The 25,351-nt window shown below is 36.6% G+C and overlaps 1 protein-coding gene across 3 annotated transcripts in view; it reads right to left on the reverse strand.

The window, feature by feature from the left end:
• Positions 1–1,800: 1,800 nt before the first annotated feature.
• Positions 1,801–25,351, reverse strand: part of nhej1 (nonhomologous end-joining factor 1) — a 196,108-nt gene continuing 172,557 nt past the window's right edge. For all 3 annotated transcript variants that reach the window (XM_028807232.2, XM_028807231.2, XM_028807234.2), the window contains exons 6-8: positions 13,156–13,300; positions 11,664–11,791; positions 1,801–2,066 (exon numbers count right to left, since the gene is read on the reverse strand). In XM_028807232.2, coding sequence (XP_028663065.1) covers positions 1,980–2,066; positions 11,664–11,791; positions 13,156–13,300 — 360 coding nt within the window. In that variant the 3' untranslated portion in view covers positions 1,801–1,979. The remainder of the gene's footprint in view (positions 2,067–11,663; positions 11,792–13,155; positions 13,301–25,351) is intronic.

Here is a 25,351-nt window from a genome sequence, read left to right on the forward strand (position 1 = left end):
GCAATCATCTCCTATTCTCTGTCTGAGTCGCGTGCCTCACTCATAGTAAACATCCGTACGAGCGTATACTGTTTACTACAGCATTAGCATTGTGACTGTGTGTGCACGCGCGCTTGTGCGTGTATGTGTGTGTGCTCGCTCGCGTGTGTGCTGTGACATGCGAGTCCCCGTCCTGCACACTAAAACACAAAGTTGAGTCTCAGTACTTTAGCAACAATTTTATTTAGCTTGAATGTGTGTATGCACTTGCTCGCTCACGCACGCGTGTGTGTGTGTGCTCGCGCACGCACGTGTGTGTGTGCTGTGACGTGCGAGTCCCCGTCTTGCACACCAAAACACAAAGCTGAGTCTCAGTACTTTAGCAACAACTTTATTCAGCTTGAAACAGACACAGCAGTCAGGCAGGGCCCTGCACATTTATAATGTTCCTTGTATCACCCATTGACGGCAGGCGCTTATAGCATGTCCGCAATCTTTTCGGATTCGCTTTTACAGCGAACTGCTACAGCAGTGGGAGACTGTGATTGCTTTGGGACTCTCTTCCGCATGTCATCCCGTTGGGTGGAATACCCACAAGAGTTTAGAAACTCACTCACACCAGCCATGATTCTTTTCAAAGGTAAAGTGCAAGTTAATTTGTTTTATGTATTTTTACTTTATATTTTGTATTAATCATTTTTACATGAATAGTTTTGGGTTGTGGAACAAATCATCTGAGTTTCCATTATTTCTTATGGGGAAATTCACTTTGATATATGAGTGCTTTGGACTACGAGCACATTTCCGGAACGAATTATGCTCGCAAACCGAGGTTCCACTGTATTAAGAATTCTAAAGGCTTGAAGGCTTTGATACATGTCCTGGTGTGTTTGCAATGATTAGTGGCACACTTTGCTTGCAAGGCAACATTTTAGTCTATTGTACCCTAATGGGACTGAGTGATAATCTTCAATCACTGCTGCTGTAATTGATTTCTTTACATGATGATGATGATGCTTCGATTCACTGATTATGTACAGTTACCCAAAAGATAAATAAATCACTGACCTTTTCTTTATGTCATGACCTTTTAATTTGCTGATACTAATTACTGGCACCTAAGCCAGTGCTCTTCACCTTTGTTATCCAGAAATGAGCTTCTCGTGCCTTGTACACCCTAGAAAAAGTAAATACTGGTACACTTTATACAATGGTAATCGAAAGAGATTTGTTGCTTTCATTTTTTATCAGCTACAAATCTCTTACATGTGTAAGAGATGCAAACAAAAATGTCACAGTCCTTAGCTAACTTTATTTTCATTACATCATATGTAATTTAGTACTATAAATTCAAATGGAGAACTGATATTGCAGAACATTCTTGTACAAAGACTGATTTGTAAAAATATTTTTTCCTACATTTATAAAATCAAAATAACATGGGTAATAAATTGTCTACAATTCACCAAATATGTCAAATAGAAGGGAAAATCTTTTTTAAAAGAATGACAGCAATCAAATATACCCATAAGCTGATTTTAACGGAAAAAAAATCTAATTTTATGTAAAGCACATAGGATGAGAATTTGTGCCACATCAATCCATTTTCCATTTCTGTTGCCTTGATACTGCACCTTTTGGTGGACATTCTAGGAAGAACAGAGACATCTGGGTCATTTAGTCCTCCCAGGTAAGTGCTTTGAAATTAATGGAACAGTATGCAACTTTTCAGATAATGTGGACATTCAATTCTAATATAAAGCAATTTATTTTGTGTGCACTACTGCCATTCAGCAGAAGGGAAGAAGAAATGCAAGCCTCTCGAGTAAAAGTATAATTTATTGAATATTAAAAAATACCCTTGCCACTACACAAATTAAAAACAAATATTTAAAATAATTTTAAATTTATGTCCCAAATGAGTCTCTGAAGATTAAAACTTATAATTAATTGATAAAAACTTATGGCTAAAAACAATATGATCAGTCTGGAAATGCGGATTAGCGAAAGAGACCTTTGGCTGATTTCTTTTTAGGTCTTGCAGTAGGTTGACTTGAAGCCTGAGTGGCAGTTGCCATGGTCATCTCCTGAAAATAAAAGGAAAATGAACATCCATCAATATCTATGCTAGCTCCTGATGGAGGAAGTAAGTAAATAAATTAATGTAATATGAACGGTCTGCATTCCAGCAGTTACAAGCACTAATACCCAAGTTGAATGTGAAGGTCTTCAAATGCAGGTATGAAAACACCAATCTTTTTTAGTATTTTTTGTATTGGAATATTGTTACAGAATGTCATATTTTAATTTATTTACTTTTAAAATGCATCAGAGATAAAGGGGATTTTGGAGGACTTGATCAGAAAATAAAACTATATGCAGATGATATAGTAATATATACAGTATATCAGACCCACAAAATACTGTGCTTGCAGCTAGTGTTGGACGATATGACCAAAATTTTATATCACGGTATTTTTCAAAATTATACCAGTTTCACGGTACTGGACGGTATTTTTTTCCCCATGCATGAGTGGTTGTTAACCACATTTTCCACTGCAATTACTGGCTAAGAATAACCTATTCCACTGTCATGAGAATTGTACATTGTACTAAAAAAACATTTTAATGTGCACACAAGTATTAATACAGGTTTGCATGGCCCCATAAAGTGATACTTTTCAAGGGGGAGGCACTAATGAAGAGAAGGAATCACATTGCATGATACAGTCAAAATATAGAGCCTTTAAATTGAACAATATTTGCAAACAACTTAAACTAAAATTTTGACAACATATTTTCAACCATCCAAAGAGGCATTTAGACTTAGTAAAATATCCAGAAGTGCCTGTCAAAAGTTGTATTGCACTGAACAATGTCTTAGAAAAGAAATAAATAGTAAATATTTTTTGTAAACCAACTACACTTTGTTAATATTAACAATCTCTGTCCACTGACACTTTAAAGTGACTTTTTAAACAACTTTACCATCATTAAACTGCATAATATTTAAACTAATAAATAATAACAATAAAATAAATAATAGTTCAACTGCCAGTAATACTATTACTTCCAAGACTTCAAGCCCAGGCGCATTACACAAAAATAAAACAAGTGCAACTTGGTGATGACATCTTTACCAACTGAACCATCATTAACACTAGAATTACCAGAGCCTACGAAAAAACTTGTATATCCGGCCCACCTTAAATCGCTTCTTAAATCCGTTCACACCTCTCCGCCAGCATCCTTTGTCCTCTAAATGTGCTGATAAAAGACAAGCTGCCAGCAGCCAGCTATTCCATCCCCCCACCGACTTAGAACGTGAGCGAACTTTTCCCAGCTCATGCCTTGATTGATTATGTGGGAGTGAAGTGGAGTTTTACAGTGGAAATAAGAGATCGTTATTCTAAAGTAATCTGTGTAAACACATTGTTAAAACAGAAACTTTGTCATATTTTAGTAATAAATGTTACAAAATGTAGTAGGCATAAACTATAGAATGTGTAAAGCCCGAGTTCCAAAGATCAAATAAACACTTTCACAAAAGCTTCAAAGACAGTACAAGAGCCTCCGTGGCGTAGCGCGTTAAGATTTGCCTCTTAGAGCTCAACAGCTCTGCCGCCTCACAGACCTGAGTTCGATTCCCCACTGGGGATAAAATGTTGCTTTTTTTTTTCTTTTTAACCTCAAACGGACATAAAATTTATAAATTGGTATGCACTGTCAGTTAATGAGATCGTTATATTTTCATGTGGGATACTCCTTTTAAAATATTTTTTTAACAATTGAGACTGCAATTAACAGGAACAACTGTCCTTATAACTGTTATTTTTAAGATCCATAACACACAGACAGACGAGCACTGCGTAATAGAGAGACAGACAGGCAGAGATATATAAATAAACAGGGAAGGCACATGCACTGAAAGAAAAAAAAAGATCAACGTGCGTTGTTCCTGCAGCACTGAATGAGCTCACGTGCTCTAACATCACCCCTCCCCCCGATCTTACTTAGTGCTCGTCTGTCTGTGTGTTATGGATCTTAAAAATAACAGTTATAAGGACAGTTGTTCCTGTTAATTGCAGTCTCAATTGTTAAAAAAATATTTTAAAAGGAGCATCCCACATGAAAATATAACGATCTCATTAACTGACAGTGCATACCAATTTATAAATTTTATGTCCGTTTGAGGTTAAAAAGAAAAAAAAAAAAGCAACATTTTATCCCCAGTGGGGAATCGAACTCAGGTCTGTGAGGCGGCAGAGCTGTTGAGCTCTAAGAGGCAAATCTTAACGCGCTACGCCATGGAGGCTCTTGTACTGTCTTTGAAGCTTTTGTGAAAGTGTTTATTTGATCTTTGGAACTCGGGCTTTACACATTCTATAGTTTATGCCTACTACATTTTGTAACATTTATTACTAAAATATGACAAAGTTTCTGTTTTAACAATGTGTTTACACAGATTACTTTAGAATAACGATCTCTTATTTCCACTGTAAAACTCCACTTCACTCCCACATAATCAATCAAGGCATGAGCTGGGAAAAGTTCGCTCACGTTCTAAGTTGGTGGGGGGATGGAATAGCCGGCTGCTGGCAGCTGGTCTTTTATCAGCACATTTAGAGGACAAAGGATGCTGGCGGAGAGGTGTGAACGGATTTAAGAAGCGATTTAAGGTGGGCCGGATATACGAGTTTTTTCGTAGGCTCTGGTAATTCTAGTGTTAAGGCAAACTGTATTAATATGGACATTGCTTCAAGCTAAGCTATATACATACACAATAAAACTGCAACTTGCATTCATAATGCTATTTGTGGTATAGCCCTATGGAATCGTATTAGGGCCACGGTGAAGAAAAAAAAAATCTGGACACAGTGAAATAAAAAAAAAACTATATGTCAAGATTAAAGTCGACATTTCCACTTTATTCTTGTAGTTTATTCTGTCATTAAAGAAGAATGTCGTAAACTAAACTTCATCCTAAAATCAATGTTTAATTCACTAGATTTTCTCAAACCCCGTCATAAGGTATGTAGCACATTAAATGCTTTGTTAAGTGTTCCCCGACCCAGTTGTTAATCGCTACGCTCTTCTTAAACTAACTTCCTCTTGCACTAAGAGGCAGCAATCGCTGCACAGAATACATTCACTTCATGATATTCCTTCTCTCTGAAAATGTAGAATGCTAAGATAATTTTTCATGATGTAATGCATTAAAACAGGTATTAAACATGCACGGTAGTATGGTGGTAGTGCTGCTCCCTCGCAGTAAGAGGTCCCCAGGTGTACGTTCAGTGTAGAGAACTTTATGGCAGGTGTGACGAGGTTCCAAAAAACTGGATGTATGAATGGGTATTGCAAAGGTTTAACTTAAATTTTGTGTAAATGTTGGGTTCATGATCTGGTGGTCGAAGACACGAACACAGAATTCAATGGATGTTCTTCTGAGCGGGCTTTCTTTATTGCATGCATGCTGTCTCTTTCTGATGTATTAAACCCCCAGTTCCTATCCTTCCTTTTTCTTTCTCCAAATAACCAATCACCACATGATAAACGTCCTTGTGAAATTAAAACTAGTTATAAACTTAGACCACGGAGTGTTCAGAACTTTAAAAAAAAAATCTTTGTTATACATGTTTAATTATGCCGTCCATTCAGGGTTGCGCCCATCCCAGCAAGCACTGTGTGCAAGGCAGGAGGAAATCCTGAATGTGGTGCCAGCACATCGCAGGGTGAATACGAGCAATACATACACTAGCAGGGTTAATATAGCATAACAAAACCTGCCATCCTACATGACTTTGAAAGGAAACTGAAGCACGCCGAGTAAACCCACCAGAAAAACATGCAAATTCTAAGCAGGGAACACCCGGGACCCCATTGCTGTGAGGCAGCAGTGCAACTTCCACACCACTGTGCCCCACATGATTAATACATGCTTTAGATAGATAGATAGATAGATAGATACTTTATTAATCCCAATGGGAAATTCACAATTGCTTTAATGCATTTCATCATGAAAATTACATCAAGTATTTATCTTAGCATTCTAAATGTTCAGGGAGCAGGAATATCATGAAATTAATGTATTCTGTGTGCCGTCTGCGCCTCCTCTTAGTGCAAGAAGAAGTCAGTTTAAGAAGTACGTAGCGATTAACATGGCTCCGGGAACACAACACAAAGCATTTAATGTGCTACATAACTTATGACGGGGTTTGAGAAAATCTAGTAAATTAAATATTCATTTTAAGATGAAGTTTAGTTTACAATATTCTACTTTAATAACAAATTACGAGAATAAAGTCAACATGTCAACTTTAATCTCGACAAACGGCGAGAATAAAGTAGAAGTGTCGACTTTATTCTAGTCATAAGCGTTGAGATTAAAGTGGAAATGTCGAGAATAAAGTCAACATGTCGTCACACTATTACACAGTACTGAAAAAAATACAACTTGGCTTGCAGTATTATCCAGTAGTATAGAAACAGTATTCACACATTTGAACATAATGGTCCACATCCGACCTTTTAAATCCAAAGTATCTCCAGGCAACAGATGTGACTCCTTTTTCCAGCAAAAGTTCTTCTGTGTCATCATGTCAACTTTATCGTCTGCTACAGCTTCAGTTTCAGAATGTTTTCTGTCCATTTTCACCACGCAATACCTCCACTAACACATGTACTCAGTTGTATGCTTGTTTAGTGGTGTTGCAGTAAAATTAGCCCCCGTGCAACACCTCTGTGGCATGTGTTTAGCGGTGTAGCAGTGAAAAAGGTTCCCCTTAAACAGTTTCCCACTGCGCCACGTTCCGAACGCTGTTAAGGAAATTTAAACCTGTGTTGCGGTGTAAGAAAAATCCATATCATAACAAAAATAAAAAACGTTTATCAGTATGAACCTGTATACCGCCCAGCACTACTTGCAGCCCTAACTGCACAAGCAGAATTTCAAAAGATATCTGGACTCAAAATTAATTTGAACAAAACTGTGCTTTTTCCAGTGAATTCTCTACCAAATAACATTAGATTGGAAACTTTACCTTTTATCATTGCAGATCAGATTAAATACCTAGGGGTAAACATCACAAGTAAATATAAAGCTCTTTTTAGACAACTTTGCGGTCTGCTTGGAAAAACTTAAAACAAGATGTGCATAGATGGTCCACCCTCCATCTTACTTTAGTAGGGAGAATTAACATGATCAAGATGAATCTCCTCCCTAAGCTTCTGTTTCAGAACATCCAAATATACATTAACAAATCATTTTTTAAGAAATCAGATCAGATTGGAATTCGAAATATCCACACATCCAAAGGGTGACCCTATAATGACCTAAATCAGAAGTTTGCATGGCTCTACCTAATTTTCAATTTTACTACTGGGCAGCAAATATACAAACTATAAAAACTTGGACATTGACACAAATAGATGAACATACACAGTCTTGGTCCACAAAAGAAATCAAATCATGCAGTACTCCATTATATTCCCTGCTTAGTATATTGATGACACTTTGCATTTCCTGATGTACAAACAATCCAATTGTCCTTCATTCTGTGTCAAGCTGTTGTGCCATCTTGCTTTAAAACCTCAGAAATCATCCCAGTTCCGAAAAAACCCATAGTCACAACCATGAATGACTATCGCCCTGTAGCCTTAACATCAATAGTGATGAAATGTTTCGAGAGGCTGATCAAGGACCACATTACTTCTGTCCTACCCTCCTCTTTTGACCCACTCCAATTCGCCTACCGCTCCAACCATGCCACAGAGGATGCCATATCTATTGCACTCCATTTTTCATTGGAACATCTGGAGAATAGAGACGCTATGGTCCGCATGCTGTTTGTTGATTTTAGTTCGGCTTTTAATACCATCATCCCTCAGAATTTGATCAGCAAACTGGGCCCATTGGGACTGGGCATACCTCTGCAAAACTGGATATTGGACTTTCTAATGGATAGGCCACAGTACGTACGGGTAGGAAAGAATAAATCAGATACCATCTCCTTGAGCACAGGTTCTCCACAGGGGTGTGTTCTAAGTCCCCTCCTCTTCATGCTCATGACCCACGATTGTTGTGCAAAGTTCAGCACAAACCAAATTATTAAGTATGCGGACGACACAACAGTGGTGGGTCTCATTCGAGGTGACGGGGAGGGGGATTACAGAGAGGAGGTGAAGTCATTTGTGGAATGGAGTGATAAAAACAATCTGATACTGAATGTCGAAAAAATAAAAGAACTGTTGATTGACTTCAGGAAGAAACAGCTGATACACATCCCTATCTACATTAAGAACACTGCTGTGGAAATTGTGCAGTCTACTAAGTTCCTGGGAGTTAATGTGACGAACAACCTCACCTGGTCCCTGCACACCTCCTCCGTCATCAAGAAAGCTCACCAGCGCTTGATCTTTCTGCGGAGGCTAAAGAGGGCCCATCTCAGTAAGTCAGTCCTCACCACTTTTTACAGAGGGACCATAGAGAGCGTGCTAACCAGCAGCAGCTCTCTGTGGCAGGAGAGCTGCAGCGCTTCGGACTGGAAAGCACTGAGGAAAGTGGTGAGGGCTGCGGAGAGGATCATTGGAGCCCCGTTGCCAAATGTACAAGATTTGGCAAAACAATGCTGTCTGGCCAGAGCTGTGCGGATTTCTAGAGACCCTACTTATCCTGCCTCTGAACTCTTTTCCCTCATGCCCTCAAGCAGAAGGTACCGCAGCCTGAAATGTAGAACTACCAGGTTTAAAAACAGTTTTTTTCCTACTGCCGTTCGTCTTTTAAATGAAGCATTTTAGTATTTCATTGTATACTGATTTTAACTATGTGTTTTTATTAATGTCTTGTGCATCGTATTTTCGTTCTGCAGCACATCTTGGATGTTCTGCTGAATGACAAATAAAATTGAATTGAATTGAATTCACTCAGAATATGGAACCAATGTAGGAAGCACTTCAAGTTAGAGAATATTTTATCTGTGGCACCTCTACATGATAAGCACCTTTTTCCACCCTCTCAAACTTACACATTTTTTTTTTTTATATTTTATTAATTTTAATGTAATCATTCCGTACAAATAGATCAATTTTTACAAAAAATAGGATTGAAAACAAATCAAAACCCCACCCCTGAGAAGGAGAGCATGGCCAAAGGAGTAATACTTAAAGCTTGTAAACATACCTAAATTGTTGAGTTTAATAGGGCAATAAAGATAAATGGAGAAGGACAAGAAATGCAGAAATAATTATTTCTTCTTATTCTAAAATATTATTGATTAGATCCTGCCAGGTTTTGAAAAAGTTCTGTACAGATCCTCTAACTGATAATTAGATTTTTTCCAATTTCAAATAATATAAAACATCAGTTTCCCACTGACTTATAAGAGGAGAGTTAGGATTCTTCCAATTTAACAAAATAAGTCTTCGTGCCAAAAGTGTAGTGGATGCAATCACTGTTTGCTTGTCCTTCTCCACTTCAAATCCATCTGGAAGAACACCAAACACAGCTGTTAATGGGTTAGGAGGGATTGTGACACCAACGCTGTCTGAAAGGCACTTAAAAATTTTGGACCAGAATTATGTTAATTTGGTGCAGGCCCAAAACATGCGACCCAGTGAGGCAGGAGCTTGGTTGCAGCCTTCGCAGGTTGGATCTTGCCCTGGAAATATTTTGGACAGTTTTAAGAGAGACAGAGGAGCTCGATATATAATTTTGAGTTGAATAATTCTATGCTTTGCGCATATGGAGCTCGAGTGAATTCTCTGCATTGCTACCTTCCACTCCTTTTCTGATAGATTAATTAAGAGATCTTTTTCCCATTGTCCTCTAGGATCTTTGAAAAGAAGGGACACTAATAAAATTTTATATATTGCAGAAATGGTGTCCAAGTCCTCAAAACTGAGCAATATTTTTTCCAGCATGGTGGAGGGTATGAGATGAGGAAAATAGGGTAGGTTCTGTAAAACAAAGTTTCTAATTTGAAGATAGTGAAAGAACTCTGTAGCTGGAAGGTTACATTTGGAATGTAATTGTTCAAAGGATGCTAACTTACACAATTTTTAATGTTTGGAAAATGTATGGCATTGAATCATTTAGAGATTTGTACATAAATAATATATATATTATGTCTTTGCATCCTATGAACAATTACAATCCAAATCTAGCTTCTCATCAACATAATTTTTCCACTATCTCCAAATCAGAAACTTTGTTAAATGAAATCTGTCCAATTTTCCTCACCTCTCACCTATTTCTATTTCAGAAGAAACACTGATCAGTCTTGAAGATTCAGACAGCATTTCTATAATACAGGGTGGCCCACAAAAAAGTGCCCCCCTCCACTCAACCCCATGATGTTTCAAAGAGTGTACATGAACATGCTGAAACGGGCACAGAGATGTATTGATGCATAATGAGATCACTTTCAGCATCTTCTGTAAATGTGAGTACCAAATTTGATAATTTTCCTCTTCATCATGTAATGCAGTCATCTCGGTGGAGGCAGGCCACTTTTTTGTAGGCCACCCTATATATAAAACCATTTTATAGTCCCTTCCTTTTAAAGATCCCAGAGTACAGTGGGAAAAGGATCTCTTACTCAACATTTCAGTAGTACTAGGGTGTTGTACTGTGTTAGCCATTATGAATGCAGAGAAAAGCCAAGCAAAATGACACATTTATTGGCTAATTAAATTGCCTGAAGAAGGGGCCTGAGTTGCCTCAAAAGCTTGCATATTGTAATCTTATTAGTTAGCCAATAAAAGGTGTCATTTTGCTTGGCTTTTCTCAACATTTCAGAAAATAAGTAGAAGGCAGCCATGCACAGAATTAATTCTAGCTCCATATGTGCAAGGCATTCAATTATTCAACTTAAAACCTTTTATTGAGCACATCTGTCTCATTTAAAATTGTCTAAAATGTTTCCAGGGCAAGATCCAAACTGCGAATGTTGCAAACAAGCTCCAGCCTCACTAGGCCACATGTTTTGGGCATGTACCAAATTAACATCATTCTGGACAAAAATTTTGAAATGCCTAACAGACAGCCTGGGTGTCACAATCTCTCCTAATCCATTAACGGCTGTGTTTAGTGTACTTCCAGATGGGCTTAAAGTGGAGAAGAATAAACAAATTGTAATTGCCTTTGCTACACTATTGGAACATGGACTTATCTTGCTCAACTGGAAGAATACTAGCCCACCTCTTTTAAGTCAGTGGGTAACTGATGTTATATACTATTTGAATTTGGAAAAAATCAAATTTTTACTTAGAGGATCTGCTCAAAACTTTCTTTTTTAAATTGGCAGGATCTAATTAATAACATTTTAGAATAAGCATTTATATTAGGGAGGAGGACTTCTTTCCCTCTTTACTACTCTCAAAGTTTTACTCTGGCTGTTGGCCTTCCTTCCTTCCTTTCTCATGTGTGGGGGTTGAATTGAATTTAGTTTTGTTAAGTTTGATTTGATTGTATGGAACGTTACATGCTTTTAATAAATTCAAAATAACATAGGTAAAAAGTTTACATCTTCTTTCTTTTGCCTCCTCCAACATTACAAGCACTGTACACTCTCACAGTTTTTGAATTGACATACTAAACAATTTTTGGATGTCTTTTTTAAAAAAGTCAAATCTTTCTAGTCTTCTTATTTAAAAGAAGTCAGTGAAAAAACATTTTTAAAAACCTTTCTAGTGTCATTTGTCAAAGGTGACTGTGTTCCTCCTTCTTCTTCTTTGCACTTTTCTTCTGCAAGATGTTCAAAAGGCATCTTCTGGGCCTGTTCAGCTTGGGTGGAGATGCTTTTGGATACTTCTGAGACAACAAAAACAAAGCAAGTTTGTTAACTACCCAGAATTACAAAACTGCACCATTTTCAGTGGTACATTCTTATCAGGTAGACTTGTTTCCGCATCCAGATATTAATTATAGTAAATTTTTATTTTCCTTCTTACAACAATTGTGATTTCATTTAAATACAATTTAGTATACTAGGTAGTGCAGTGGCTAAAGCTGCTGCCTTAAAGCTTCATAAAACTGGATCTGAACCAATGTCTGTGTGTAGTTAGCATGTTCTCATTGTATTAATGTGGATTTTTCTCTGGGTACTTTGGTTTTCTTCCAACATCCAGGTTAGGTTAAATGTAAACTTGAAAATGGCCTGATGTGAATCAATATGGTGGATAGGCTCAGAAAACACTCCTGACTACAAATGAACTCTGATGGGGTTTAAACAGCATTTACTCTTGTAGATGAATATATAAGATAGTATACAAAAAACTTCAAGTTTTCAATGCTTTGTTAACATTTCTTTGAAAGTATTTGTTTCATGGTATTACAGTTATTTTGCTCTTGGTTGTACTTTACTAGTAAAAAAAACAGACAGGTTAAAAAAAAAAAAGTGTGCATTCAAGTCAATAAATAGACCCATCGCCTTCATTCTACTTTGATTTAAAGCAAATATTTTAGAAGTCTTATTTAAAAATAAGACAATATTTTAATATTAAACCAAATAAAAATAAAAGAACTGCCAAATGCACTAATGTTTTTCAAGTATTGACATATTTCATCATAGTAAGTGACAGATGCACAGTAGTTGCCCAGTGTGGTTATAAAGCAACATAGAGTTGCCAACCCACCCGGATTCTCCTGGATTCTTTACAATATAAAGTCAAATCTCTGGAAAACTTCTGAAAACAAGCCAGAAAGAAAACTTTTGGGAATTATTTTTTGGGAAAATAATTGTTTAATTGACTGTTTCCAAATACCCTGCCAGGAATATGGCATAGTAATGTGAAATTTCAATTAAAGGATAAAAGCTGCAGAGAATCTAAAGGCATATATAAAGATTATTTTTATTCTTACATTTTTTTAAAGATATTTTCAACCTGTCATGTATAATCATTTGACACCATTTTTAAGCCTTCCTGCAGAAGGCTTCCTAACTGCACTATAAAATTCAAGAAACAGCAGAATAATTTTCAAAAAGCTTCTGCTAAACAAAAATGAAAGAAATGTAATTTAAAAATCACGACCACAGTACATATATATATATATATATATATATATATATATATATATATATTTTTTTAATTATTATTGCTGTATTATTGAATGTCTTTCCAAATCTTTCACTTACCAGTCATTCTATTGTTTTATTATTATTAAATAATACGTACCCTGGGAAACCTGAGTACTTGTATCTTCACTGTCCTCATGCTTACGCTTCTGCCGAGACCCCATGGTTGTCACTGCTACATACAGCTCTTGAATTTCTCTGGTGAATCCTCTGCAGTCCTGAACAGCGCAAATCTCAGGAAGTTTCTGATTTAAGAAAGACAGACAGACTGATTAGATAATTCTACTGATACTAGCCAGCTAATTGTGGTATAATTCATATATAATTCATATTGTATCCTGATTGCACACCTTTCTTTTATTATTTTCTTATTTTGTTCTTTTATTAGCCACATACCAATTTCCACGTTTACAATCAAGGTTAAAACGGTTTTATTTATTTTTTCAGGTTACTAAAACTAAGGACTCTTTGAGTCAGGTGAGTAAGTACTGTAATTCATCAGCATCCAAAAATGAGGTATGGAGTCTAAATAAAAACTTGCAGTAACTGCTTGGTTAAAAAAAAAAACCAAAAAAAAAAACCCAAAGATTTTTGAGCTAGCAGTAGCCTAACAATTTTTACCCTGACTGTAAATTTGAAACTACATTGTTCATTAATTTTGTTTATTCCCTACTTTTTTACCTGGTTCATTTTAAAAGATTAAGTATTAAAGGAAAACAAATTCATTACACTGTTAACTAAACAGTGTGTGGCATGGTGACACAGTGATTAGTGCTGCTGCCTTGTAGATCCAGCCTCCAGCTATTATTGGCATTGAGTTTGCCAGTTTTCTCCATCTCCATATGGGTTTACTCTCATACAACCTCAGAGATGCGCTGGGTAGGTTAATCAAAGACTTTAAATTGTCCCCTATGTGATACACAAACAAACCCTGCCGCCCTGTCCAGGGCAGTTATCATCACTGAGTACAGTATCTATGGGAATAGGCTTTGGCTCCCTTCAACCTTGAACTGGATTAAGTGGGTGTGAGAAAGTTAAGTTACACCTTATTTAAAAAAAAAAACAAAAACAAAAAAAAAAACATGAAGTGCTTGTTCTGTATCTAGAACTAAATTTTTAAAGGAACAAAAATGTAAAGTTGAACGGAAAAACTAGATAAAACAAATGACTGGACTATACTTTATATAGAAATAATTAAAAGAAAAAGAGAACAAAAGTCAAGAGTTAAAAATGAATATTTTTGGAATTTTACACAAAAATTGCTCTCAATAGGGCTGTATCAGACAGACTTTGTAAATTGTAAAAAGGTCAATTAATCTGAACTGCTTGAATATACACTTGTGAGGAGAAACAAGATAAAACCCCTGAGAACAGAAAGAGTGGGGGCTAACTATACATATGTGAACCCCTAAGGACTTGTTACCCAGGAAATGTGAGGCATTAGTACTACCTCCTCTGTTAAAGGAGACTAAATTCAATAAGAATCTTACTGGGCTTTACAGGCTGGGTACATTTATAGAGTACATATGCTGTTTGTGCAGGACTTGAGATTATGTAACTGGGTCAGGGCTTAAGTGAATATTTTCTAAATTCCCTTTCAGTCCCCTGGAGAAACAGTTTTTTAATTCCTATAAACTAAAGATCTATTGAGTCACCAAGTGACTTCCACCAGTCGACCTTAAGCAAAGAAGTCTGATTTTATCAAATGATTTTGTAGTAAACTGTTAGAGGGTTGAATTCACTAACTGAGCCTACTATGGCCAAGTGTAAAGTGAAACATGAAACAAGAAATATAGAATGTTGCTGTGATCTTGTTGTCAGTCCAGTGGTTTGTTTTATCTTAACTGGTTTTATTTTTGGAATAAAAAAATTTGGAATGCTCTTCGCAAGGAAAAATGTATTATTCATTTCAAAGTCCTGTTAAAAACACATCTTTTCAATAAGTATTATTAATTTTCTTGTATGTAATTTCTACTGTCTTGTTAATGTGTTTATTGAATTGTAAAGTGTCAGTGAGTATATTAAAGGAGCTACATAAATAACACTTATTATTATTATAACTGTGCGATCCATAGCAGATACTAAGCTTCACTAATTAAAGGAGTTCTAAAGCAAAATCGACAATCAAAGAAATAATACACAAGAAGTATTTAAAGAGCAATGTATTCATTTTTAGAGCTGAACACAAAAGACTGGATAAATATTAACAAAGAACACTAGGTTTAAGGTCCCCTAGAGTCCCTGCTCATAACAGATAAATGTAAGAGGACTCCTTAATCTGTAAATGCAATTTATTTATTTATCCTGTCATCATTAATAAGTTATTCTAGCAACTCAATATTTTTTTCCACTAGCACAAGCCATATTTTCTGGATCTACATGTTGAAATTGTAAAGAGGTGAGTTGGGCAAACACTACCACAATCTTGAACTTCTAACCCATCTGCTAGTGTGATGCAGTAGAAAGTGCAATGAGCACAGTACACTCCTGAGGATAAGGCAGCTTGAGCTGCGTAATGTAGAATGCCATCTAGTGGCTGAAAAGATCAAAGTGCTAAAAAAGAGTAGACTTGATTTGCATGCTTATTTAAGAAGGTTTCAATCTCTAAAAAACATTGTTGCATTAATATGAAAATAGCAAAAGGCCAAGATTAAAAGATGTTATGGACAAATGTGGAAAATTAAAAATATGGAGAGCATGGAGAAAATGTGCACAAGAAAACCATGATGTCAGGAATAAGACAAAAGGCAGATTTTACATTTTTCTTAAAAGCATACTTATACATGAAAATTACTAATGACTAGTGTAATAGCAAAACTAATTAAACACATGGTGGGATACCTAAAACTATGAAAACTTAGTTCAGAATTTGTAATGACCTTCTCTTTGTGTAAGTCATCTTCTTACTGCATATTCATTTATTTAGACTCAGAATTGCAGGGTTGCTTTTCTGGAACACATTTTAGTCATTTGCTGGTCCATCACTTTTGAACACAGCTCTGCAGTGGGCAAATCCAACATCTGAAGCTTTATGAAACTTAAAATTCCCCATGGGCATGCTGTAGTGAGTAATTTAAAGAAACCAGCATTTGTAAAAGCTGAAGGATGGTCATGGCAGGGGATCTGAAAGTGTCCTTTAAATGTCTGAAGTCATTTCTTGTTGATTTAGATTTATTTGGCATCTTTTTAAACACTTTTCTAAGCAGTTAAGAATGCTAAACTGACCAGTTAAATATATATGGTTCAATACAGTGTTAGTTAATTGTAAACTAGCAATATTAGGCCAGAAATCCATAATGCTGGTTTATGTTAAAAACCACTGTAATCTTTTGTACTGTAAAATCAAAGAAAACAATGTTTGTGAAATCAAATACTGCAGTGGCATAACATAATTCATGCTGATTTCCCAGATCACTCTATTTCTAAAAGCTATTTTCCCAAGCTAAAAACAGGAATTCACACTACGTTTACAGGAATACACATAACCAGGTTCAAGTGAATAATTCGGTTAAGGCAGAATTCTGGTTTCTTAAAAATAAATGTTTACATCAGTAAGTAACCTTCTGGAGTTCTCTTTTATGAAAATGCTCCAATGTCATAAAACTGCGCAAAAAAAGAGTTAAACATCATCATTGGCCTCTGTGATCCTGAAAATAAGCATTACTCCTGTGATAATGTTCATGTGCTTTATAAATACTGTATGTTTAGTCAAATTGATGCTGCATTCATAGATTTCTGTCACAGAAATGCATACAGCACACTCTTTTCTGCATGGCTACGTGATTGAGCCCTGTAAAGGATCTGATACATGTGCTTCTTGTCTTGCACCCTTGCTGCTGGAATAATAATGCTGCATGTATTTTTACTTAAATAAAAATAAGTATTTCGTTAGGTTACTCATTACTTTAAAAAGTAATCTGACTATGTAATGCACATACATTAAATGTGTTATCCTATTGCTCTTGAGATTGTGTTGCTAAGGTTGGCTCTGTATGGTACATTCAGCGTATCAACATAGATGTAGTGATTTCTAAAATATTAAGATGGATTATTTCAGCCATAAGAAGGAATAATGCAAATTCACAATCACTTGTTTCTGGAAATTTATTTTGTGGGTGCTGAAAGCGTGTGGGTAGAAAATACATGCACAAACTACAAAAACCTTAACAATAACCTGTATGACGGTTTAAATGGGCACATAATTGGGCTATTTGTGAAAAAATCTACGTCTGTTAACTAGGTTTCTCTGGGGTGAAACCCAGTTTCTTTAACCAGAATAAAGTTTTATATGGCGTTTTAGAAACCAAGTTTCTGTGAATAATCGGTTACTGAGGCATATGTAAACACTTGCTCTAAAATGTACCTCTAATTCTACTTTCAAGTCTCTCAACATTGAAATCTAGCTCTAAAAGGCCTAAGCGTGGCTTATTTCACTAAAATCCACTAGAACATCTGATTTTATTTTATGTGATACAGATTATTCACATAAAAAACAACTTAACAGGCTACTTCCATAAAGAGGATTTCATTAAATAGTTGCTTGAATATACTTAAAGATTTTATATAAAAAAGTGGAAAGGGAAAGTTGGAATTGAGCAACATTTCCTATTGAGTCTGTGGTGACTACAGACTTTATAAATGGAAAGGATGGACATAAATGGCAAGTTTTGTGGTTCTAGGAGAAAGAATAATATCTCTTAAACTGAAATTACACATTCAGCATTTTACTTTAATAATAACCAAGAGCTAAAAAAATGACCTATGATATGAGATACTGTATCCAGAGCTGATGTAGATCTGAAATTCTGCTGCTTCACACTATTATCATATGATAGATTATAAAACAGTTTAATCTAACATTTGAAGGGAATAATTTTAAACAGGTATGCAGAACCATTCAGAAGGAAGACTGTGAAAGACATTTAAGATATACAAAAAAAAATAGTAGAAATTTGGGAAAAATATGGTTAATTTTCAAGAAAGGCTTACTAAATTCCAAGACTAAACAGATTAACTCACAAGGAAAGACTGAAATTTACATATCAAGAAAACATACACAAAAAGATGCACTAATGGACATATAAAATTAGGACCGCTTTCATCAGCAAAATAACTGCATTAAGAAAGGGAATGGATCAATTTAGAATTTAAAATTACATTTTGCAACAATGACAGATTATACCTCTTCACAAAATCAGCTGTAGAATCACAAAACCAGCTTCAAATCTGAGCATTGGCGACTTTCAAATCACAGCTGTCATTTTGAACATTGCAGAACATGCAACAGTTGTGATAAAACAGTTCATGTCATTAGCCACACTCCTTTTCCTCTGTGAAGCATTTTGTATGATCTCAAGACTGCCAATTCTCTGTTCTTTGTCTTGATTTCTTGGTTCCTAATGTAAACTTTGACAGTGTTTTAGCCAATTTCTTTTCTACTTGTTTGCCACTGTCTGTGACCAATTTAATGGCATATTCCGGGGTATTTAGGTTGCACTTTAATTTAGCAGGTGACAGTTCCTGTTCCAGTAATCCAAAGTTTAAATAATGGTAAAATGTGCTATTGGGAAAGACCTCAGTATTTTGTGCCAGGTTGGAACTGCCACTGTAGTTATATTATATGTACATAAATATACATTGGATATAGCAAATAGATATCGAGTATAATGGTATGTATGTTGCACCCTAGATATACTTTTTTGTGTATGGTGTGTCTTTGTGTGGGTATTCTATTGCTGTCAAATCTTCAGAGACCACACGCAGGTAAGAATTTTATCGTACTATGTAAACCTGAACTTGAAGAGAACAAGACACTAAAATTATATGCTTAAGATCATAGAATCTTGAAAACTACAGTTCAGTATAAAGTGTATGACAATATTTATCAGTAAAGGCAACATTTTGGCGGTGCCCAAAAAAAGTAAGACAAAAATGTAATATTAGGTTAAAAATAAAAGTTGTTAAATACAAATCAAGGAATATTATGATCAAATTCTATAACGCACTTGTGAGACTACACCTGGAGTAGTGTGTGCAATTCTGGTTACCATGCTAAGAAGCAGGCATAGCAGCACTATATGCTGTGTAGAAAAGTGTAACCAAGTGCACCCTGGGACTAAAGGGGAAGTACTAGATAAGATTTAAAGAACTAAACAGGGAAGCTAATGTAGAAGTATCATCTGATGCTCAAAATTCAGTTATACGCTGAACTAGGTGCTCAAAAACAAAATATAGTCGAGACAAAAATAGGAAAGCATTTCTTCACAAACAGGAATGTAGGAATCTAGAATAAACTTAAACTGAGCTCCAGAGGGCCTTAAAAAAAGAAATAAGGAAAAAAGTCAAAAGTAGTAGTCATATCATCATGGTATTCAGTACAGTGAAATTCTTCTTGCATATGTGACCAATAGGCAACTCATCAGCACTCTCTGGTGTCAAGATATTAGTTCAACTTGGTCATTAGGTAACTTAACAATGCCGATGGTGTAAATGGTTTCTCATTCATAAAACTTATTATATTCTCATGAACTCTCCAGAGAAAATAAAATAGACTACATACAACCAAGGTCTGTGAGACGGGAGTGCTAATCAGTGTACTGTATGTGAGGAGAAACAGTGCTCCTGGAGTTGAAACACACACAGATATGGAAAGAAAGTCCAAGCCCAACACAGACAATGACCAAGCTGAACTGCATTAATGACCATGGACAGTGCTCTCGTAGAATTCAAGTAGGTGATCAAAATTTTTTAAGTAACTGGGCATGATATTGATATCAGAAATTAAGTAGAACAAAAACACAACATTTACAAGGACAGAACTTATTACAGAGAAGAGAATGATTACAGTCTTTATTATAGGGAGAGTCTTGTAAAATAGGAACCTGATAAGAGGTAGTATGGCACGTATTTGATCTGAATGTCAAGTAATCAGAAGAGCTTAAGTTATCTTCTGAAAATGTGGCATGTGAGCAACCGGCCAACAATATGCAAGAGTGCCTTCTAAAAAACATCACCTGCAATCAAAGCAATACTTCCTCATAGTATTAACATAACAGTACATAACATAACAATTACATTCATGATTGTAATTTTAATACGACCAACAAAAATAAAGGATTACATATTTTGAAACTGCTTCTGTCATTTTGTATTTACCACAATGCTCAGAAACAAAAAAGGAAGAGAATGTAAGTGCGTATAGCATATGTATCACGTTATAAATTGTATGCTAGTTTGGCCATTCTATTCTTCTTTTTAAAAGAACCTTAAAAAAAAAGTGCTTTAAAAATTTGCAAACCTTAACCATAAGCTAAGAATACTTGAATTCTGGATTTGAAGCAGTGTTCTATACTGTATCATTTAGTTTACAGGCACTGCCAGACCTTCAGGTGGCAAGTCTATACTAGACAGAAAAGAAATGCCAAGGGTAAATGTGTACCCCTCTGATGAGCTACTGGAACATCACTCAGTTTGACACCCAGCACAAACTTTCATTAGCCCAAGACTCAGCAAATGTTAGGGTGTGCCTGAGCAGTCCTGTGACGCTACAAGATTTCATGAATGTTAAAGTGAGCAGACTGCTGAAAACTAAATGCCAGCTAACTCCTTTGAACAAGGAAAGTCAGCAAGCAAACACACCCAGCTCTGGAGTGTTTATCGCTATTGCTGCCAAGATTCCTCTTAGATATCATTTACAACAATGAAAGCACCTATAAAAATACCAAGCAAGAGCATCAGATTTGAGTTGGAGAGGGAGTTTGCCCTTTAAAAAAAAAAAAAAAAAAAAACCTTGCTTTTCAGATCTAAAGAAAAAAGCAATCACCAGCAGACATGACATTCCTCTCAAAAACAAACTCATAAAACAATTAGCTTCATCAAAGCAAAGTGATGGCACTATAAGGAATAAAACAGAAAGTCAGTGCCAAGATGAAGCCCCAGCATAGAGTTGCTTATAGTTACTGGACTGAATCTATTCTATGACTTTGCTCATGGAGGCTATTTTAGTTTTCAACTTAAACTGCAATTACAACTGCATCACACTTTACTTGGATTACTCTAATGGCTCTACAGAATGGTTAAAGTAAACAGTAAGCCAACCCAAGTCAAAGCAAACCATGTTATTAAAAATCTGTACTTTATCAGGAATCCTGAAAACAAATATAATCATTAAATTTAAGGAATTGTGCACCTCCTGACACCTTAGCTACAATTCACCAGAGCTATGATCTGCCAATGAAGCTTGAATCATGAGTACCTTTATGTCATTACATCTAACCAGGAGTTACAATACAGAATTTTAACAAATACTGGTTTAATAATATTTAGTCAAGGGTGTGCAAAGTTTCATCACCACCAAATAATACAGAAACTATGCAAAGAGACAAGCACCCCTGACACCAAAAGTCACTGTAACCTAAAACATGAGGAACAACAACTGAGAGGTGGGTCCACACATAATTCTGGAGCTATGGCACCAGGAGAGTCACTGTTTCTTAGTAATTATTCCAAATCAAGCAAGAAAAACAACTTTTCAAGTGTCATTCCCGGGGACCAGAAACTCATTTAACAATCTGAATTTATGGCAGTTTTCTTCTAAAAGGCTTTTCTTTTGCTATCTTAAAGTTCACCATCCGCCAAAACCTATCCTCAGGGAAAATTAAGACTTGCCTAGAATAAAATAGGAGTTCAAAGTTTATCAATGCAAGCTAACTTCATTCCAAAAATTCAAAACTACAGTAATCCCTCCTCCATCGCGGGGGTTGCGTTCCAGAGCCACCCGCGAAATAAGAAAATCCGCGAAGTAGAAACCATATGTTTATATGGTTATTTTTATATTGTCATGCTTGGGTCACAGATTTGCGCAGAAACACAGGAGGTTGTAGAGAGACAGGAACGTTATTCAAACACTGCAAACAAACATTTGTCTCTTTTTCAAAAGTTTAAACTGTGCTCCATCACAAGACAGAGATGACAGTTCTGTCTCACAATTAAAAGAATGCAAACATATCTTCCTCTTCAAAGGAGTGCGTGTGAGGAGCACAGAATGTCACATAGATAGAGAAAACAATCTCTAGCAAACAAATCAATAAGGCTGTTTGGCTTTTAAGTATGCGAAGCACCGCGGCACAAAGCTGTTGAAGGCAGCAGCTCACACCCCCTCCGTCAGGAGCAGGGAGAGAGAGAGAGAGAGAGATAGAGAGAGACAGAGTTTGTTTTTCAGTCAAAAATCAATACGTGCCCTTCGAGCTTTTAAGTATGCGAAGCACCGTGCAGCATGTCGTTTTAGGAAGCAGCTGCACACAAGATAGCAACGTGAAGATAATCTTTCAGCATTTTTAGATGAGCGTCCGTATCGTCTAGGTGTGCGAACAGCCCCCCTGCTCAATCCCCATACGTCAGGATCAGAGAAAGTCAGCGCAAGAAAGAGAGAAGAGTAAGCAAAGAGTAAGCAATCTAGCTTCTCAGCCATCTGCCAATACCGTCCCTTGTATGAAATCAACTGGGCAAACCAACTGAGGAAGCATGTACCAGAAATTAAAAGACCCATTGTCCGCAGAAATCCGCGAACCAGCAAAAAATCTGCGATATATACTGTATTTAAATATGCTTACATATAAAATCCGCGATGGAATGAAGCCGCAAAAGGCGAAGCGCGATATAGCGAGGGATCACTGTATACTCCTGAAGGTTAGCAGTAATCAATTAAATCAGCTAACTTCTCTCTCTCATTCTTTCCTAGGGCACGGAGAGGAAGCAGACGCAGACAATGGTCGACAGATGAACCGCGTCGTCGAAGAACTTCAGGCACTCAACATCCAGATCCAGAAACTCCTGTCCACACAGAGTACCTGAGGGATTTGAAGGCTCGTCTGCTGGAGAAATCATCCCCGACATCTGAAATCGATGCAGCAAATCGCGGTTCAGTAACATCGACTCCACGCTGTGCCGCTCACCTCCATGGTCAAGTGTGCTTTACCCCAGTGCCTCGTCATTGTAGCGTCGACGTCAACGATGAAGACCTCGGCTTTTTTCAGCTATGCAGGTGGGGGTTTAAGGCTGGAACACCTCCATCGGCACAGGCAAGCTTCTCCACCCAGAACCGGTTCAACCCTCTCCGCGTCCCCAGTTTGCCTTCAACCCCGGTGATGTATTTGTGATTGGCGATTCAATCGTATGAAACCTAAACATCTTATGCCTTAATCAGAAATCTTTTGTCTCTTGTTTTCCCGGTGCTCATGTCCAAGATGTTATGAGATGAGCTCCGACAGTCTTCGAGAGGCACAAGAACAGAGCAGTGGGATCCATTGTAATACACGCCGGGGTAAACGACGTGAGATACCGACAGTTGGAGATTCTCAAGGCGGACTTCACAGCACTGATCAAAGCCACAAAGGAGAGGACCCCGGCTGCAAGAATCATCATCTCGGGTATCCTACCTCTCGTTAGAAGATCGAACGAGTATTACAGTCGTCTGCTGGGATTAAACATCTGGCTGAAAGGCTTCTGTGAGAGTCAAAACATTGGGTTTGTAGACAACTGGGACCTCTTCTGGGAGAGGCTGTGTTTCTTCAAGCGGGAAGGTCTGCATCCAAATAGATTTGGCGCCTGGGTTCTCTCTGAAAACATCACTAAGGTAATTCGTCTGTCTTGACTCTCTGTTTCTACTCCTAACCCTTTCCGTAATGCTTCACAAGGACTCTAATAACTAACCTCAATGCATGTACAAAATCTAGGCAGTGCAGCATAAATACAAATAATTTAATTACAATTACACCTCTAGATGAGCAATGTATTAAAACTATAAAAACAGATTATAGATTAAATAAAAAATACGCACAGACCGGCGCTAATAAAAATAACCTAATTTCTATCTCGAATACCCATAACGCATATACAATTCAGCTCTGCTCTTCCGAAACATTAAATATGGCTTTATTAAATGTTAGAGCATTAACCAACAAGACTTTTTTCCATCAACGATCTTATTAGTGATAAGAAAATTGATTTTATTGCATTAAGTGAAACATGGCTTACCTCTGATGGCTCAGCTATTTTTATCGATTTTAAGCGTTGCTCATGTGGATCGCCAAGGTAAGAAAGGCGGCGGTTTAGTAAACATTTACTCGAGCCGGTTAAAGTGTAAAGATGTCAGTTTTGGCAAATTCAAGGTCTTTGGGTATCTTGCCGTTGTTATTCATGGAGTTTCACAGTTTCTAGTATTATCCGTGTATAGACCTCCTGAACACAATGCGTCTTTCTTTGAGGAATTCTCAGACTTTGTTTCAATTATAATTATGAACTATGATACGTTCCTAATAGTTGGTGACTTAAACTTTCATATCGATAATCAGTGCGACCCGAAAGTAAAAGAATTTATGAACCTCCTGGACTCCTTTGATTTGAGACAGCACGTTAGTCACCCTACACACAAAGCAGGTCATACGTTAGTCTTAGTAGTTACTAAAGGACTAAAAGTTGATGTAAAGCAGATCTTTGATATTGGTCTGACCATTTTCTTTTACTATTTAATATAGAAATAATGATAGAAAATTTGCACGAGAAGCATATTGTTAAAAAACACTTCTTTGATTCATTGGCAGCTTCAAAATTTACAAACATTCTAAGCAACCAGTCTGTTTATAGTGTTAACTACAAAAGCACGGATAATGTAAATAGTAAGGTGGAAAATTTTAATACTAAGGTGAGAGCAGCTGCTGACATAGTCGCAGCTGAAAAGACAGTTAAAAAAATCTTCTAGCATTGTTATACCATGTAAGACCCAAAGAGTGTCTGATTTAAAGAGAACATGCCGGAGAGCTGAGCGTAAATGGAGAAAAACTAAACTATCCACTATGAGATATTGAAGGTTAAAATAACAGAATACAACAACATAGCAGTGCCTCTCAAGACGGACTATTTCTCTAGAATTATAAATAACAATGCTAGTAATCCCAGAGTTTTATTCAATACGATTGATCGCCTGCTAAACCCAGGTCACTCAACGGAATGACTCCAAGATACTTCCAGTGAAATGTGTGAGGCTATTGCTGTATTTTTTAATCAAAAAATTAATGATATTAGAAACAATATAGTACATCTCCCCAACACTGATCCTCTTAAGCCCCAGTACTCCATTATAAACAAATTAAATTCTTTCACCAGGATAGATTTACCTGATTTATATAAAATAATTTCTCAACTGAGACCCTCCACCTGCGTCCTTGACCCAATACCATCAAAGAAGTATTGGGTGTGCTAATTGATAGTATTCTTGACATAGTAAACTCATCATTAGA

The sequence above is a fragment of the Erpetoichthys calabaricus genome, chromosome 8 (genome assembly GCF_900747795.2).
Source record: "Erpetoichthys calabaricus chromosome 8, fErpCal1.3, whole genome shotgun sequence".
Lineage (NCBI taxonomy): Eukaryota > Metazoa > Chordata > Cladistia > Polypteriformes > Polypteridae > Erpetoichthys > Erpetoichthys calabaricus.